This window comes from Halichoerus grypus, chromosome 4, assembly GCF_964656455.1.
Source record: "Halichoerus grypus chromosome 4, mHalGry1.hap1.1, whole genome shotgun sequence".
In the NCBI taxonomy this organism is placed as follows: domain Eukaryota; kingdom Metazoa; phylum Chordata; class Mammalia; order Carnivora; family Phocidae; genus Halichoerus; species Halichoerus grypus.
Genome location: NC_135715.1, coordinates 78,045,682 through 78,065,756, shown reverse-complemented (window position 1 = coordinate 78,065,756; position 20,075 = coordinate 78,045,682). Strand labels below are relative to the sequence as shown.

Sequence of the window (20,075 nt, the reverse complement as noted above, 5' to 3'; positions counted from 1 at the left end):
AAGTATTTTGATCTACCTGCTAACTCACTACCAAAACTTTCCATACTCTTGATGTTTCATCATCAGTAATAATAGTATTAGCTTATCAGTGCAGCCTATCCTGTTACAAACAAGGCAACAGTTTGGCATAGTAGTAGAAAGAGCTCTGGGCTGAGGGAACAGTGATACCAAGAGGCTCAGGGAATTTTCTAAGATTGTACAATTATTGGCAGAGCTGATATTAAAATACAAGTCTTTTGAGTTCTACTCTACCATGCTTCCCTCCATATTGCTAATGTAAAATAACTGTTCTTGCTTTTTACAGACTGTTACTCTAACCTGACCAAACACCACAGTTTAGGATGTAGAAGAATCTATTTAGATTACCTTTCCTGGTTCCCACAACCAAATCTTGATGGCATAAGAAATCCCCAAATTTACTTCTAAGGCATGAGAAGTTAACACAGACAAATTGAACAGAAAGAGGTCAGAAAAGTTTCCCATAATCTTAAGCTGAGACTTTGGAGGTCACTTATCTAACTTCCCAGGGAGGTAGGAATCTTCAGACGACGTTTCTGAGATCCACTCCCTCGTGAATACTTTCAAGTACTGAAATACTTCCCTACTTTGCAAAATGGCCCATTCTCTTTTGAGAGAATTTTAACTGGTAACTTGTTTGAATTAAAAGTTCTTCCCTGACATGTGTCTCTGAAGCATTCACAGTAGAGTATAAGAATCATTTGGTATGATGATAAATGTATATTTGGATAGGAGATGCTCCAATCAAATTTTACAGTTCCCTTGTAAAATCTGAACAGATTTCCCTGGGCTATCATATTTCTAGCCTGTGGTACTATTCCAGGCCTCAACATTATTACTTTTCCTTAAGGACTAATGTTATAAATTATGAAAAACTTAAAATGAAAATCTCAAGAGACACCAGAATTTTAGATGAGGAATGGAACAAAATTTAAAATGGATTAGACTTTGGAAATTATTACTATACATCTAGTTTTCATTAAAAACTACAAAACAGAATTCAAACTATGAAATGCCATCATCTTAAATTCAGTGTTCAGATGGTTCAATTTAAATATGTATTAGATACCAATTAAGAACTTGGCACTGCGCAGGTAATAGGAATCCATAGATGAATAATACGGCCCTTGCCTTCAAAAGTACATTTCTACAGTCCAGTAGGAATGCTGGCCATGTCAATAAAGAAATATAACTTACATATCAGCATAGTACAATATGTTACCAGGTATGATAAAAATTCCCTTAGGAGGGGGTGGGGACTGTCAATGAAAGACTCTTGGAAGAAGTGGTACCTATGCTGGGTTTTGAGAGATAAACAGGAATCTTCCAGGAAAACAGGGAGGGAAAGAGAATCTTGGTAAAGGGAGCAGCATACAGAAAGCACAAAGATGTGAATATAGCATGGTATAGTCAGGGCAAAACATTACTTGACTACCGAGTTCCAGGAAGAAGCAGTGGAGATGAAGTTAGTAAGATTTTAGTTCATTAAGGGTCTTGTGTACCATGCAAATGAGCATGACCTTTATCTTGTAGCTGACTGGCAACCTCTGTAGGATTACCAGAGAAGTGATGGGGCCATATTTTCTTTTTAAAGATGACACTTAGTGATGGAAGATGCCTGCCAGCTCTTCATATGCTGCCTCCTCACCATTCACTCATTCACATATTTAGCAATCTGCCTGTTACATACGAGGTCTGAATCTAGGCAATGGAGATACAGCAATAAGCAACAAAGATTCTTCCTTCAAAAAGCTAACACTTTAGTGAAAGAGATACTTACAAAAGTCTTGGTTTAAGTGACACTTCCTCAGAGATTTCTTTGACCATACTACTTAAGGTAGCTTTTTCCTCTAGTATCTTTCATTGTTACGCTTTAATATATCATCATGTTCTTATTCTAAAGTTATCTAAATTTATCACAATTTATAATTATTTTGTTTACTTATCTACCATCTGTCTCTCCTTTTAAAATGTAAGGACCATGTCTTTCTTGTTCTTTTTATTCTCAGAGCCTAGCACAGTCTGACAAACAGTAGGTGCCAAGTACTTGCTGACAAAGGATGAAAAAAATACCCATATTTATAACTTAACTTTCCTAAAAATGTAGTGTTTTTGCTATTCAGACTCAACCAATTTCCCTGGGTCTGATTCCCAAGTGTTGCTCTAACCTCTCAGCTCACAGAGTCCTGTTAATACAGTTACTCTAGGAGCGACCTCACGGCTCTGTAACCACTGTAAGGAGCTATCTCAGTCAGCACACTGGAAGCTTATTTAGAAAGAGAACCATAAACTCCTGCTCTTTCTTGGTTGTCACTGCATCTTAACTTAGCTGGCCCTTGATGATTTAATAATTAACTCATTCAATAGTGAACACCCACTATGTGCTAAATAGTGGGGAAAGGGATGTAGTGCAGGACACCATAAAAATGATCCCTGCCCTCAAAAACTGATAATAAGGTGGTGCATACAAGTCAATAGGCAATTATGAAACTAGATGGTAAGTTCTATGACGGGGAAGGCAGAGCATGCCATAGCAGGGCCAATGGACACAGGCCTGGGTATTCAGCTGAACATCTAGGAATAGGGGAGCATGAAGGATGGAGTGGATGTAAAGGCTTAAGCCCTCGGCTGAATGCTAAATGGATGCAATATGACAAACAACCACCAAAATAAATAACATTTAAATGGCACTTATTAAGTGCTATGTATCCTTCTGAGCACTTTACATATACTATTTAGTATATATTATTATTACTAACTACATATATTATTAATTTATTCAATACTTAACAACAATCCCGTAAGGTATGTACTACTATCACCCTCATTCTACAGGAGAGATCTGAGGCACAGACAGCTAAGGCAAGTCTCCAAGGCCACCCAGCTAGCAAGTAGCAGAGGCAGGAGTTGAACCTGGGCAGTGTGGAGCCAGAGTCTGAGTCCTTCACAACTCTGTACTATACTGCTTCTCAAAAGTATTACCAATTGTTTTTATCCTATTTTTTTTAAGGTTTATTTATTTAAGTAATCTCTACACCCAACATGGGGCTTGAATCCATGACCCCAAGATCAAGAATCACATTCTCTTACGACTGAGCCAGCCAGGCACCCCTCTTTTTCTATTTTTTATTTCCTATAACAAGAACTATTTACTTCTATACATGCTATGTTTTCAATAGCCATCATTAGTAGTAAATGATTAAATAAAATTAGCTCCTTTTCAACTCGGAGCTTAAGATATAGATGGCAGTTTGTGGGGCGCCTGTGTGGCTCAGTCGGTTAAGTGACTGCTTCTTGGTTTTGGCTCAGGTCATGATCTCAGGGTCATGAGACTAAGCCCCTGTGTCGGGCTCAGTGTTTACCGGGAGTCTGCTTTTCCCCCTTGCACACATGTGCTCTCTCTCTCTAAAAATAAATCAATCTTAAAAAAAAAAAAAAAAAGAAGATATGGATGGCATTTTGTAACATAACTTTAAGAGCTGACTAATTATTACCAAATGTCTGATGAATATATTTTAAGAAACACTACGTTTGATTGATGATTTCACTACCCCTTAAAACAAAAGCATCCAAGGGGAAAAAAAAATGTGCAAAAGACTGTCTGGCATTTTCTACTTAATGCTGAATGTACACACAACATATGATCCAGCAATTCCAATCCGAGGCACCTACCCAAAAGAATTCTTTCTCTCTCTATATATATGTAAGTATATACATAGGTATATGCTATAGAATGTTTACAGAAGCCCTCTTTATAAGAGCCTTACACTGGAAGCCACCCAAATGCCCCTGCCCATCAACAGCAGAGCAATTAAATTATTATTTATCACAGCTGAATACTAAACAATAATAAGAATGAATGCTCCACAAGTACATGCAACAACATGGATGAATATGCAAACAGAATGTTAATGAAAGAAGCCAGAGACACAAACACAGAGTGTATGATTCCATTTATGTAAAGTGCAAAACTAGGCAAAACAAACTGATGCTATTAGGGGGCAGGACAGTGGGTTTCGTGGCTGGAAGGGAGCATGAGGACGCTTATGAGATGCTGGTAATGTTCTGTTTCTTCAACTTGGTGGTGGTTGCTCAAGGTCTGGTTTGTGAAAATCCATCAGGTATACATTTATATATACTTTTCTGTATATATGTTTTATAAAAAGTTAAATGGAAGTTGATATTATCTTAAACATATGGTCTATAATTTTTAACAAATTTTGATGAATTTTATATGAGTGGAAATAATTATCATCATCATCTAATATTTGATTGCCAACCATGTGGCAGGTACTGTGTTAAAAGCTTTATCTGAATCTCAATCCTCACAAACATCTTACAGAAACAGGCACTATTGTTAGCTCCATTTTCCAATAAGAAAACGGAGGCTCAGAGACATTAAGTAATGTGTTAGAGCAGAAAATCAAACTCAGATAATCCTAACACCAGAGGGTACATTCTTAGCCATCTAGTTAGTTATACCAGATTTCAGTCAGCTATGTCAAGGCAAGAGAAACATACTGGTCTTAAAATTTACTCTACATAAATATTTACTCACATTATTTTCCCAATGGAACCTCAAATTAGAAGAAACACTAGCCATATTAAAGTATAACAAACAACAGCCTAGACAATTTGTTTCCCACAATTAAAACTTTCTTTAGTTGCAGCATATTTGTTCAGGCCTGAGAAAATATGTTAAGGTGTCCAAAAATACACTCTACTTTTCTAACTCAATTCTGTCCCTTAAGATTTTTTAGTCCAGTAAAAAAATGTATGTCTTTAAGACTATATAGCATGGCAGAAAAATAGCAGTATTAAGTAAACTATGGTCAATCTTTTAGTGTGCTAAGTCAGTGGGCTGTATCTGAGACCAGGCTGACGACTCACATTCACAATGTGGAGTCACCAAGCAAGTTCATGAACGGAAACAGAACAAACGCATTATGTAATAAAGTTTTAACAAAGGTAACACAGGGAAAATAATTCCATAATTAGCTACAGCATTTGGTAATTTACCAACATTAAATTTACCTCTTTGGAGGGGGAAGCGGGAGATGTGAAAATTGTCATCCAATAGGACCATACAAACATAACAAAGAACAGATGGAAAGCCACAAGGTAAACAACGGCCTTTCCTGGTAAATAAAAACAAATAACATTTCATTGAATCCAGGTGAAAACAGGAAAAAGCATTACATTAAAACACAATATTTAGGGTCAGGAGGCTTAATCCAATAAATACCTTAATCCAAACCTACTGAAGACATCAAATTTATAAACTCCTTTATCTGAATGACCTACCATTACAGATACGAAGAAACGTTCAGTTCTCGCATTTAAGGGTTATCAGCCTGGTTTGTAAGTAAAGACTTGTAGCCTGAGATGAGATTTGATTTTATTAAACTGCTGAACATTTAAGTTGAAACACCCTCTTCACTCACTGAATTTCAAGCTCTTCCTAAAAATTACATTTTAAATGACTTAAAAATTATTTAAGACAGCTTCCATCACTATGAACATTAAATTCAAGGAATTACAAAGTAATAAAGGAAGTTCCCACCATTGTGGATAATGAGTAATCTGAAAAACTCAGTTCCTGGATTAACCAGAAACATTACACTAAATTTCATTCTCCTTTCAACACAGACTAACGAAAAATTTTTACCCATTTAAAATTTCTGCAATAACTGTTTCACAAGTGGATTAGTATAAACATTCTAACATCTTTATCTCCAAATATTAACTTATCACTGATATAATTTAGGGCTTTTTGTTGTGTTCTACAGTTTTTCTTTTTGAAAGAAGTAGGACTAGTTTCCATAGGAAGCAAGAACTATCTACCAGGTGCTTAACTTTTTCTGTTTGGAATGAGGCACCACAAATCCAATGAAGAAAACAAAGCAGACACAAGCTTCAAAGTTTGAAATTCTACTCATTTTTAAAGTTCAGATCAAATATTACTTCTTCCACATAAGCCTTTTCCATTATTTTTAGAATTCATTACCTCTTCATACTATACGCCCCCTCTAATCTGCTCAGACTTTAATTAAAGCACTTAATTTGTTTTATTAAAGCTAGTTGCTTAATATTGATGACCTAATACATGAGAAACATTTAAAACAGCATCTGGCACATAATAAATCCTTAATAAATACTGGCCATTTTAAAAAAAGTAATCTCTACACCCAACTGGGGTTCAAACTCACAATCCTGAGATCAAGAGTCACACGCTTTACTGACTGAGCCAGCCAGGCACCCCAATACTGGCTATTATTATTATTACTATCCAAGAATCTTTCCTCTCAAAATGTGGTTCTTTTTGCACGTTCCCTATTTCCATGTTTCCCAAGTTTAAGGAATGATAGAAGTTTTCACTGGTCTGCAAAGAACAATTCAAAGTACTATTCTTCCTTTTGTCTGAGGTTATTTCTCTTTTCACTTTTGGTTTTAAAAAATGTTCTTTTTAAATAAAATAATGATAAAAAACAATTAACAACTCGTTGGACCCAGCCTTTTCTTTTGTAATTATACTGGTGCACATATGGTCAAAGAGAACAGAACCATGAGTCCCACAGGAAGCCAGGGCCCAGTAACTCCTCACATCGCACAGCTAATCAGCACAAAGCACCTCAAATTCTAGTTCCTCTCTTTCATTATTTTCACTGCCAGTGTAACAGCTCATAAACTGTTGCTTAACTCATTTGGATCACTGCAAAAGCCAACTGGTCTCCTTCCTTCCAGTCCATCTCAATGGCCAGTATAAATGTGTTGTTCATAGTTTCTACTCCACCTTGGCTGTGATGTTCCTGGGAAATAGCTCCATGTGCATGACTCATGACTGATGAATGCATTATAAAACACTGGGACTTCCTGCTAACCATATTTGACCACAGCTACTCAAATCACTACTTCCACCTACTGAAAGCCTATTAGAAGGTATATAATGTGTACCCTATTTCTAACCCTCACTGTAGTCCTGGAATGTATTCTTTCAGTTCACAAATGTGAAAACCGAGGTGCAGAGAATTTAATATCCTGCCCAATGTCACTTAGTAAATGATAAAGCCAGGATTCAAACCCATATCTGCTCGATAAAAATCCAAGGTTCTTTTCATTATGTCATACTTAGAAGTCTATTTTCCTCCACTTTACCCATCATCTTAGTAGTCACACCCTATTTCAGAGCCAACATCTGATGCCAAGACAAAAACCTTAGCACAACTTCCTTCTATCTTCAAATTTGCTTTCTTTTCATGTGCACTAAAACTGATTATCATCCTCATTGAAAATTTTGGCTTCTCAAAATCTGCATTCTCTACCATCTCCGTTCCCTCCAGGTTGAACCTCATGGTCTACCTAATGGATTCAATATCATTCCTTCATTTGATTTTCCTTTGGAAAAGTATACTGGAGCTCAGTCTCCTACTGTTATATGAACACTGAGGCCATTTACCGAGTTTGCAATATTATCTTCACCTAGCTCACTTCACTTTTTAAAATTTTTGCCTGGCCGCCATATTCAATCAAGTTTGTCAATCCTCATCTGTATTCTACTGTATGGCTTTGAGATAAATGGTAACCCCGAGGTACTTTAAACTTCTTAATCATTTAGTTACTTACAACTAAGGTCAGCATATAAAATATACTCCCAAAATATTTTTAGAGTATTTCTGCTCTCCATAGATATAAGAACAAAATGGTGTCTGCTTTAAAAAATCTTAACCCTCAGTTAAAAAAAAAAAACAAAAAAACTGATATATCTCTTAGCATCATGCCTGGAATGTAATAAGTACTTAACAAATGGAAAATAGCAAACTATAATGTAAAGGATAACAGGAAATACTGCTTTTATATAAATTTGAAATAATGTGATTGTTAATAAGAAAACTTCTGATCACATATACATGCTATAAACCATTAGTTAGAAGTAATAGATAAACAGGGTGCCTGGCTGGCACAGTCAGCTGGTAGGCCGACTCTTGGTTTCAGCTTGGGTTGTTATCTCAGGGTCCTGGGATCAAGCCTTGTGTTAGGTTCTGTGCTCAGCACAGAGTCTGTGTGAGATTCTCTCTCCCTCTCCCTCTGCCTCTCCCACTCGTGCTTTCTCTCTTTCTCTAAAATAAGTAAATAAATCTTAAAAAAAAGAAGTAATAAAGTAAAAGCTTAGTTAACTAAGCAAATTAAATCAAAGCAAAAAAAAAAAAAAAAAAGCAACCTCAAAATCTGAACCTATAAATCAAAAAGTCTGATTCAAAAATCACCTGTAAATGAATTTAAAAAAACAAAAAGGCAAACAACCTTGTCAAAAGACTCTTTGAAAGACATGGGGAAAATAGCTCCAAGAAATAATGAGACAAGTTAGATGTTCTTTCCTAAGTACTTCAGAAGTTCTCTGCTTTATGTATCTGTGCTTTCACATATAGAAAAGTTTTGATTTAAAGGAAGAAAATCAAGCCTACCAAGATTGAGTCTATATTTATTCCTCCTCAACCCTGGCTAGAATTCAGAAATCAGATTCAAAGGCAACTTGAGATTTACATGCTTAATGCCTAATTATTGCCAATAAGAATAAATATTTATTAATAATTTCTAACCAACTATTTTGGAAATCCTCTGAATTTTCATATCTCAAATCAAATTTCATTTTTGAAATTTGATCTCAATAGACTTAATATTTTCTTTTAGCTTGCTGAAATTCTGAGCAATGAATTTTTCCCTCTAGGCATTATCTCATTAAATAGTCATTATAAAAAGTAGAATTCCCTTTCAAAATGAACTAGTAACACAATTTACAAATTTACAGTCTGGTTATTTTGTTAAATGTCTGTGAGTAGTAAAGTACTATTTTTAACAAATATATAAACAAGAGAACCATAAATAAAATTTAGATATCACGAAACAAAATCTGCTCAACCCTAGCTAGAACTGGTATTAAAAATCTTTGAGTCACTACTATCAAGCATTCTGAAGAATATCCAAGGCATAAATATGTACATAAATATATCAAAGAAGTTTGGGTACTAGATGCCTTACAAAATAACAGCTACTTCAATTTATATAAATAACACAAATGAAAATATATTGAATAGGAATAAACACAATACTGTATCTCCTTTTAATTACTTAAACTTTAAAAACATATATTTTCTTTCTGAAAACAAAAACACATATAGTCATCACTAAATAAAAACTATGTGGGTCACAATTAGGATACCATACGTATTCTACTTAAATTGAGACTTAAGGTGCCTTACCGTTTTCTCCATTTCCAGAGAGAGTAACTAGAATAGAAGAAAAATAGTGAATAAATAATACACTTTAAACAATTTGTACATACATTTTATTTCAGATTGACTACTCATCTTAACATCATTTTCACAAAAATAAAATTTAGTTATAAAATGTAAACACTAATGCAAATTCAGGATTGCACTTAAAAAAACCCTAAAAACACTAAAATGTTAAACATAAAATTTTTCTTTATCAACACTGCAATCACATTAAAATTTTTTTCAGACTTCTGTTAATTTTAAGTCTATTAATATCGTTATAGTTACGTTTCCTTTAGCTCTTACTTTATTGACACCTACAGAAAGAATAGGACCCTCCTCTATGGTGCTCATGTCATCAGTCTGTGATGTACCTTACCAAACTTACAAGCTATACTCAAGATAACTTGTGTTTTTCTATAGAAAAAAGTACAGGAACTTATCCTTGTTAATTTTAGAGTGCTTCTGACTCCTAGCCTAAGACCCTGGGGATTGCTATTTATTCTTTCTCTAGAGATAGTCCAATGGCCTCTAGGTCCTGTTAATTCTACTACCTATGACTCTTCAAATCTGTCATCTACTCTCAATTTGTCCCATTGCGTTATTTCAGGCTCTCCTCCAACATAATAGCTTAAAGAGACTTTCAACTATTGGCTTAACACACCTCACGACCAGCAAATCTGATGGCTGAATAGTCTTCAACACCTCCCAGTCACTTACATAATAAAGTCCAAAATACTCAGGGTAACAACTATAGTCCCTCTGTGATCGACAATCTGTCTACCTCTCCAGTCTGTCATTTGCCCATACCTACGGTCTAATTATCCTGAACAAATGGCAGTTTCCTAAATACATCAAGCAGTTTCACAGGTATTGTGCCTTCCCCTATTCATCCTCCAAGGCCCAGTTTAAATACTGTCACCTCTGTAAAGCTGTCCTAAGTCCCTCTTTAGGCAGAGCAGATACTCCTTTATATCGCCACTGCTCATTTTTCCATCTCTACCATACCACCTCATTTTTTTTTTGCAATTACTTGGTAATATGTCTATCTCACCCTACTGGACTGCACAAGTGTGGAATCATGTCTTAGAATAACAACTCTAAAAGTTATTATTAGCTCTATTTTACAGATAAGTAAGCTAAGGCTCAAAATAATTAAATGACTTGCCTAAGATCACAGAACTAGGGACGTGTAGTGTAGACAGATATCTGAGCTCAAGTCTACTTTGACTTGTATTATTTCCTATAGTGTCTCTCACCTTATTCATTGTTTTAGTTCTAAAGCCTGGCATACAGCAGCAATGCTTCAGCAATGTTTGTTAATCAATAACCATTTTTGACTAAAATCTGTTGATAAAACAGAGGAGTACCTGGACACTTCCTTAATAAACTAAAATATATCTACTTCAATCCCCAAACCAGCATAATTTAATGAGAAACACTATAGAAGTAGTCCCACTAAAGTTTAGAAATAAAATAAGCAAGTTCATGATTTTTTTTTTTTTTAAAGCATTGTTTTAGAGAGGCATAGGGCTTCTTCTCAACCCATCTCAGGTCAGTCTGGTAGAACACTGGAGTAGTTAGATCCTGGGCTGGTCCCCTCTGGCCTCACAAAGCATTTCCCATTTATGCTAATATACACTAAAAATACAATTTTCAATGCTGTGAAATGATTGGGAAGCACTATACAAGGCACACAATTCTGAGAAATAAATTAGTAGTTTAAAAATGGAAAAGAAGCAAATGTATCACTATGTGCAGATTATAAGACTATATGCCTTTATAGTCAAAGAAAACCAACTGAAAAACTATTATAAACAAGAGGTGGTAGTGGCATACGGAAATCAGTAACCTTCCAGTAAACATGCAATCACTATATAGAAATTATAACTAAAGAAAAGTTTTATTTATAAAGCCACCTAAAAAGATAAAATTCCAGGTACAGACATAATTGAGCAAGATAACACAAGTGCTCCAGCCAAGGCCTCCACTGATACCATATGGGGAGAGGTGCATTATCACTGCCCAGGGAGGATGGGAGTCTACCTATTGCCCAGGACTTCACCTTCTCTGACACCACCCCAGTAGGAAAGTGGGGAGATACAAGAGGTGTGCCTTGTTACAGCTGAGCAAGGGGGAAGTCTAGGGGAAGTCTAAGCTCATACTCAGCCTCTGCTGGAGAAAGTGGGGACAGAGTGGAGTTTTCCCATCATTTTTGGCTGAAGTAGGGCAGTTACTGCCTAGTTTTGTCTTGCTATGGGTAGCCCCTTTCCTGTTTGACTAAAGAAAACCAGCTTTTCTTGGGGCTTTTCATTGGTGCTCATTGGTATTTCCAGGTTGCCAGCTTCTCTAGCATACAGGATAGGATATAAAGAAAACCCAGGGAATTCACCACCATATCATTTCTCAGGTACCAAGGTCCCCAGCTGATCTGCCTTTCTCTGTCCATGTTTCAGAATTGTCTTATGTTTGCTTTATGCATAATATCTAGGGGTCTTAGTTGTACTTAGCAGGAAAAATAGGAAGAGTATGTATTCACTTGTCCTGGAACTGGAAATTCTAATTAACAAATTGTTTCTTTTTACTGCTGAGTAGTATTCTACTGTATGGAGGCAGCACAACTTGCTTATCCATTCACCAACTGATAAGGCATTTGCTTTCGGTTTTTGGCTATTATGAATACTCCTGTGCAAGCCGTGGGTGGACATATATTTTCATTATTGGGGAAAATATCTAGATATAAGATTGCTGGATCTATGTTTAACTTTATCAGAAACAGCCAAACTGTTTTCAAAAGTGGTTGTATTGTTTTACATTCCCTACCAAAAATGTATGAGTTACAAGTTGTTCCACATCCTCATCAACATTTGGAATGGTCAATATTTAAATTTTTAGCTATTCTAAAAAATATATAGTGATATCTCATTGTGATTTTGTATTTCCTTAATGACTAACAATGTTGAGTATCGTTTCACATGCTTATTGGCCACCCCTACACCTCTTCTTTGTGAAGTTGTGTGTTGAAATTGTTGGCTACTTTTTGATCATTATCTCCCTTATTATTGAACTGTGGGTTCTTTATGTACTCTGGATATAGTCCTTTAACAAATATATTCTGCAAATATTTCCTTCTAGTCCATATGTTGTTTTCTTTGAAGAACAGAAAAGTTTAATTTTAATGAAGTCCAATTTATCAATTTTTTCTTTTATGGTTCATGCTTCGTGTCCTTTTTAAGAAATCTTTGCCAACCAAAAGACACAAAGATTTGCTCATATGTTTCCTTCTAGAAGTTTTAGAGGTTTCACATTTAGGTCTGTGATCTATTTTAAAAGCTGATTTTTAAAAATATGGTATAAAGTAAGGGTTGAGATTAATTTTATTGTATATAGATGCCCAGTAGTTCCAATATTGTTAGCTGAAACTCCTTTCTCTACTGAATTGCCTTGGAACTTTTGACAAAAATTGATTAAAAATTAAACTTATATGTGTAAGGGTTTATTTCTGAACTCTATTCTGTCCTATTGATGTATATGTCCATTCTTATCCCAATACCACATGACTTGATTACATGTAGCTCATAGTAAATCTTGAAACAAGATAGTGGGAGTCCTCCAACTTGTTCTTTTTCAAAAGTGTTTTGGCTATTTTAGGTCTTTTGCATTTCCATATAAATTCTAAGCTTATCTTACTGATTTCTTAAAAAAAAAAAAATGCCTGCTGGGATTTTGTTTGGCATTGTGTTGACTCCCTAGATCAGTTTGGAAAGAACTGACATCTTAGCAATAATCAGCCTTCCATTCTATGAACACAGTGTATTTCTTCATTTTAGATTTTATCTCATCAATACACAAAAACTTGTAGGTCTTTTGTTAGATTTATCCCTAAAGTATTTAATTTTTTTTTAAGATTTTATTTATTTGACAGAGAGAGAGAGACAGCGAGAGAGAGAACACAAGCAGAGGGAGGGGCAGAGGAAGAGGGAGAAGCAGACTCCCTACTGGGCAGGGAACCTGATGCAGGGCTCAATCCCAGAACCCTGGGATCATAACCCATAACCTGAGCCGAAGGCAGATGCTTAACAACTGAGCCACCCAGGCGCCCCGTATTTAATGTTTTTCATGTGATTATAGTGTTTTAAAAATTTCAATTTGGATTCTTGGTAGAAATATAACCCATTTTTATTGATCTTGTATCCTGTGAACTTGCTAATAAATTCAATTACTAGTTTTTAGTAGTGTTTTTGTCTATTCTTGGGGATTTTCTACATAAATGATTTGTCTGTTAATTAACAGTTTTACCCCCATTACTATCTATGTATGTGCATACATATACTTTTTTTTAAAGATAAAACACCTTATGAGTTCATAGTAATAATTCAAATTCAAGTTTGCAAAGTTTTTATCATTCATCTTTTAATTGTATCTCCTTTTTTTTTCTTTTTTTAACCACTGAAAATCCTGGTTCTCAAGGACAGAAAGGATGAAGAATTAGAATATCACATTCATTTTTTCTTTTCTTTCTTTTTTTTTTTTTACTGCTTCATTATTGGTGTATAGAAATAACAGATTTTTTCTTTTTCTTTTTAATTTTATTATGTTATGTTAGTCACCATACAATACATCATTGGTTTTTGATGTGGTGATCCACGATCCATTGTTTTCGTATAACACCCAGCACTCCATGCAGTACGTGCCCCCCTTAATACCCATCACCGGGCTAACCAATCCCCCCTCCCCCCTCCCCTCTAAAACCCTGTTTGTTTCTCAGAGTCCATAGTCTCATGTTCATCTCTCCCTCTGATTCCCCCCCCATTTTTCCCTTCCTTCTCCTAATGTCCTCCATGCTATTCCTTATGTTCCACAAATAAGTGAAACCATATAATTGACTTTCTCTACTTGACTTATTTCACTTAGCATAATCTCCTCCAGTCCCATCCATGTTGATGTAAAAGTTGGGTAGTCATCCTTTCTGATGGCTGAGTAATATTCCATTGTATATATGGACCACATCTTCTTTATCCATTCATCTGCTGAAGGGCATCTTGGCTCTTTCCACAGTTTGGCTATTGCGGACATTGCTGCTATGAACATTGGGGTGCATATGGCCCTTCTTTTCACTACATCTGTGTCTTTGGGGTAAATACCCAGTAGTGCAATTGCTGGGTCATAGGGTAGCTCTATTTTTAAATTTTTGAGGAACCTCCACACTGTTTTCCAAGTGGCTGTACCAACTTGCATTCCCACCAACAGTGTAAGAGGGTTCCCCTTTCTCCACAACCTCTCCAACATTTGTTGTTTCTTTCCCTGTCCATTTTTGCCATTCTAACTGATGTAAGGTGGTATCTCAATGTGGTTTTGATTTGGATTTCCCTGATGGCTAATGATGATGAACGTTTTTTCATGTGTCTGTTAGCCATTTGTATGTCTTCTTCAGAGAAGTGTCTTTCCGTATCTTCTGCCCACTTTTTGACTTGATTATTTGTTTTTTGGGTGTTGAGTTTGAGAAGTTCTTTATAGATCTTGGATACCAGCCCTTTATCTGTAGTGTCATTTGCAAATATCTTCTCCCATTCCGTGGGTTGCCTCTTTGTTTTGTTGACTGTTTCCTTTGCTGTGCAGAAGCTTTTTATCTTGATGAAGTCCCAAAAGTTCATTTTTGCTTTTGTTTCACTAGCTTTTGGAGATGTATCTTGAAAGAAGTTGCTGTGGGCGATGCCAAAGAGGTTACTGCCTATGTTCTCCTCTAGGATTTGGATGGATTCCTGTCTCACATTGAGGTCTTTCATCCACTTTGAGTTTATCTTTGTGAATGGTGTTAGAGAATAGTCGAGTTTCAATCTTCTGCATGTGGCTGTCCAATTTTCCCAGCACCATTTATTGAAGAGACTGTCTTTTTTCCATTGCATGTTTTTTCCTGCTTTGTCAAAGATTATTTGACCATAGAGTTGAGGGTCCATATCTGGGTTCTCTATTCTGTTCCATTGGTCTATATGTCTGTTTTTGTGCCAGTACCATGCTGTCTTGGTGAACACAGCTTTGTAATATAGCTTGAAATCGGGCAACATGATGCCCCCAGCTTTGTTTTTCTTTTTCAACATTTCCTTGGCAATTCGGGGTCTTTTCTGATTCCATACAAATTTTAGGATTGTTTGTTCCAGCACTTTGAAAAACGCCATTGGAATTTTGACCGGGATGGCATTGAAGGTATAGATTGCTCTGGGTAGCATAGACATTTTAACAATGTTTATTCTTCCGACCCATGAGCATGGAATATTTTTCCATCTTTTTGTGTCTTCTTCAATTTCTTTCATGAGTGTTTTGTAGTTCCTAGAGTGTAGATCCTTTACCTCTTTGGTTAGGTTTATTCCAAGGTATCTTATGGTTTTTGGTGCTTTTGTAAATGGAATCATTTCTCTAATTTCTCTTTCTACAGATGTGTTGTTAGTGTATAAGAAAGCAACTGATTTCTGTGCATTGATTTTGTATCCTGCCACATTACTGAATTGCTGGATGAGTTCTAGTAATTTGGGGGTGGAGTCTTTTGCGTTTTCCACATAAAGTATCATGTCTGCAAAAAGAGAGAGTTTGACTTCTTCTTTGCCAACTTGAATACCTTTTATTTCTTTTTGTTGTCTGATTGCCTTTGCTAGGACTTCTAGTACTATGTTGAACAATAGTGGCAAGAGTGGGCATCCTTGACGTGTTCCTGATCTTAAGGGAAAGGCTCTCAGAGCTTTTCCCCATTGAGGATGATATTCGCTGTGGGTTTTTCATAGATGGATTTTATGAACTTGAGGAATGTTCCCTCTATCCCTATACTCTGAAGAGTTTTAATCAGGAAAGGATGTTGTATTTTGCCAAATGCTTTTTCTGCATCAATTGAGAGGACCATATGGTTCTTCTCCCTCCTCTTATTAATGTGTTCTATCACATTGATTGATTTGCGAATGTTGAACCACCCTTGCATCCCGGGGATAAATCCCACTTGGTCGTGGTGGATGATCCTTTTAATGTATTGTTGGATCCTATTAGCTAGGATTTTGTTGAGGACTTTGGAATCCATATTCATCAGGGATATTGGTCTGAAATTCTCCTTTTTGATGGGGTCTTTGCCTGGTTTGGGGATTAAGGTAATGCTGGCCTCATAGAATGAGTTTGGAAGTTTTCCTTCTGTTTCTATTTTTTGAAACAGCTTCAGTAGAATAAGAATTATTTCTTCTTTGAATGTTTGGTAGAATTCCCCAGGGAATCCATCAGGCCCTGGACTCTTGTTTTTTGGGAGGTTTTTGATCACTGCTTCAATCTCGTTACTGGTTATTGGCCTATTCAGGTTGTCAATTTCTTCCTGTTTCAGTCTTGGCAGCTTATAGGTTTCCAGGAAGGCCTCCGTTTCATCCAGATTGCTCAGTTTATTGGTATATAGTTGTTGATAATAATTTCTAATAATTGTTTCTATTTCCTTGGTGATAGTCGTGATCTCTCCCCTTTCATTCATAATTTTATTAATTTGGGTCCTTTCTCTTTTCTTTTGGAGAAGTCTGGCCAGTGGTTTATCGATCTTATTAATTCTTTCAAAGAACCAGCTTCTAGTTTCGTTGATTTGATCTACTGTGTTTCTGGTTCCTAATTCATTGATCTCTGCTCTAATTTTAATTATTTCTCTTCTAATGCGTGGCTTAGGCATCGTTTGTTGCTTTTTCTCTAGTTCTTTAAGGTGTAGAGTCAGTTGGTGAATTCGGGATTTTTCTATTTTTTTGAGTGAGGCTTGGATGGCTATATATTTCCCCCTTAGGACCGCCTTTGCAGTATCCCATAGGTTTTGGACCGATGTGTTTTTGTTCTCATTGATTTCCATGAATTGTTTAAGTTCTTCTTTGATTTCCTGGTTGACCCAAACATTCTTGAGCAGAGTGGTGTTTAGCTTCCAAGTGTTTGAATTTCTGCCAAATTTTTCTCTTGTGATTGAGTTCCAGTTTCAAAGCATTGTGGTCTGAGAATATGCAGGGAATAATCTCAATCTTTTTGTATCGGTTGAGACCTGATTTGTGACCCAGTATGTGGTCAATTCTGGAGAAAGTTCCATGTCTGCTCTAGAAGAATGAGTATTCTGTTGTTTTAGGGTGGAATGTTCTGTAAATATCTATGAGGTCCATCTGGTCCAATGTATCATTCAAAGCTCTTGTTTCCTTGTTGATTTTCTGCTTAGATGATCTGTCCATTGCTGAGAGTGGAGTACTGAGGTCTGCTATAATTAATGTATTGTTATCAATATGACTCTTTATTTTGGTTAACAGTTGGCTTATGTAGATGGCTGCTCCCATGTTGCGGGCATAGATATTTACAATTGTTAGATCTTCTTGTTGGATAGACCCTTTAAGAATGATATAGTGTCCTTCTGTGTCTCTAATTACAGACTTTAGTTTAAAATCTAATTTGTCTGATAAAAGAATTGCTACCCCAGCTTTCTTTTGAGGTCCGCTGGCATGGAAGATGGATCTCCATCCCTTCACTTTCAGTCTGGATGTATCTTTAGGTTCAGAATGAGTCTCTTGTAGGCAGCATATGGATGGGTCCTGTCTTTTTATCCAATCTGCAACCCTGTGCCGTTTTATGGGAGCATTTAGGCCATTCACGTTGAGAGTGATTATTGAAAGATATGAATTAATTGTCATCATGTTGCCTGTGAAGACATTGTTTTTGTAGATTGTCCCTGTAAATTTCTGTTGTATATCACTCTTGGGGTCTTTCTCCTTTTATAGAATCCCCCCTTAATATTTCTTGCAGGGCCGGCTTAATGGTCACATATTCTTTCAGTTTCTGCCAGTCGTGGAAGCTCTGCATCTCTCCATCCATTCTGAATGAAAGCCTTGCTGGATAAAGTATTCTTGGGTGCATGTTCTTCTCATTTAGTACCCTGAATACGTCTTGCCAGGCCTTTCTGGCTTGCCAGGTCTCTGTGGATAGGTCTGACGTTATTCTGATGTTCCTCCCTCTGTACGTAAGGAGTCTCTTCCCCCTAACTGCCCTTAAGATGGTTTCCTTGGTTCTAAGATTTGCAAGTTTTACTATTACATGCCGGGATGTTGGCCTATTTTCCTTGATCTTGGGAGGGGTCCTCTCTGCCTCTAGGACATGAATGTTTGTTTCATTCCCCAGAGTAGGGAAGTTCTCAGCTATGATTTGCTCAAATACATCTTCTAGTCCTTTCTCTCTCTCCACTCCCTCTGGGATTCCAATTATTCTGACATTGGAATGCTTCATGGTGTCACTTATTTCTCTATTTTCATGGATTCTGAGTTGTTTTTCCCTGGCCTCCTCTTTTCCCTTTTTATCTATTGTATTGTCTTCCAGGTCACTTATTCGTTCTTCTGCCTCAGTTACCCTAGTTGTTAGATTATCTAGATTGGATTGGATCTCATTGATAGCATTTTTAAGTTCTGCCAATTCAGCTTTCATTTCTGCCCTTAGAGACTCTATGTTGCCATTAACTGATTTCTCCATTCTAGCCATTGTCTTCACAATTGCTAGCCTGAATTCCATCTCCGACATCTTGGTTATATCTGCATCCATTTGTAAATCTGCAGCGTAAGTCATAATCTCTGAGTCTTTTCTATTTTGGGGGCTCCTCCTCCTAGTCATTCTGTTGATGGGTGTTTGAGGGAATGTATAGAGTCCAAATTATTGACCAGAACCCAAGCAAGATGCACCTGTTTTCTTGGGACCTTAGGGTTGCTGGCCTCTTGTTTTCCCAGCCTGTCTTCTGCGGGAGGGGCCTGCCGCGCTGTTACTCAGGCAACCCTGTTTGGGCGGAGTTGCCCTGCCCCCCTGTGGCGGGGGATGGGCTCAGCGGGAATCAGTTTTGGGGGCTTTTGTTCTCTGGCGGCTTTGCCTAGCGGCTTTCCACGTCTCTTCCGCGAGTCGGAGCAGAAGAGACCGTTTCCAACCCACTGCCTCAGAGCAGAGAGACCTCAGTCTGTTCTTCAGTGAGCTCTCCAGGCCACATCGTCTCCGTTTCTGTCCGTGCTGCTATAAACTGCAGAGTCCTGGGTTGTGCACCCCTCCGCAGCACTCCCAGTCCTGCCTCCAGGTCGGGGCACGTCTCTGCCCTTTGTGCTTCTAAAACCGCCAGTTGCCCCCAGATCACACGCGTGACCCCGCCACTCAGGTGCTCCGGTTTTCCACCCTGGGGGCTGCCCTAGACTCCTTTCCCCGCCACTATCGGTCTGCAAGTCTGTGCCCTGTCCACAGCGCGCAAGGCTGTCACTCACCGGTGGTGTAGGATCCCCACGGCCAGGCACCCTCCCGCTACCGTTTATCCTCCGATGTCTGCCCGCGGAATCACGGCTCCCCGCTTCATACCTCAAAACCAACCGCCTGCGATATTCTGTTTGTAGAGATCCAGATCTTCTTACATCTCAGGCTGGTTTTGTGGGTGCTCAGAGTGGTCTGGCAGATATCCAGCTCAAGTCCAGGGACCAGTTGAAATAGGGTCCCCTACTCCTCCGCCATCTTTCCCCCCTCCCATTTTCTTTATCCCATATTGCCCACCCAACAGCCTCGATAATGAGACCAATATAATTACTGAAAATATGATTAATTAAATAATTTTTTTACATTGTTGTCCATTTTCTAATAGCTGTACTATATCTACTCTGTTAGATCATGTATCCATTACAAACTATAGCCTCTCTTCCTTATTACTTTTGCTCATAGGTAATAAGGTAATAAATACATATTTAATGTTCATATCAGAGTTAATATCCAGTAGTCATTCTGGTTGTCTAA

At 37.2% G+C, this 20,075-nt stretch overlaps 1 protein-coding gene across 13 annotated transcripts in view; it reads right to left on the bottom strand.

The window, feature by feature from the left end:
* Nucleotides 1-20,075, bottom strand: part of ZDHHC20 (zDHHC palmitoyltransferase 20) — an 82,468-nt gene that overhangs the window by 41,710 nt on the left and 20,683 nt on the right. For all 13 annotated transcript variants that reach the window (XR_013447048.1, XR_013447050.1, XR_013447051.1 and 10 more), the window contains exons 2-3: nucleotides 9,276-9,302; nucleotides 5,053-5,156 (exon numbers count right to left, since the gene is read on the bottom strand). Coding sequence is in view for 9 of the 13 variants with exons in the window: in XM_078070581.1 (XP_077926707.1) it covers nucleotides 5,053-5,156; nucleotides 9,276-9,302 (131 nt within the window). In the remaining 4 variants the exon portion in view is untranslated. The remainder of the gene's footprint in view (nucleotides 1-5,052; nucleotides 5,157-9,275; nucleotides 9,303-20,075) is intronic.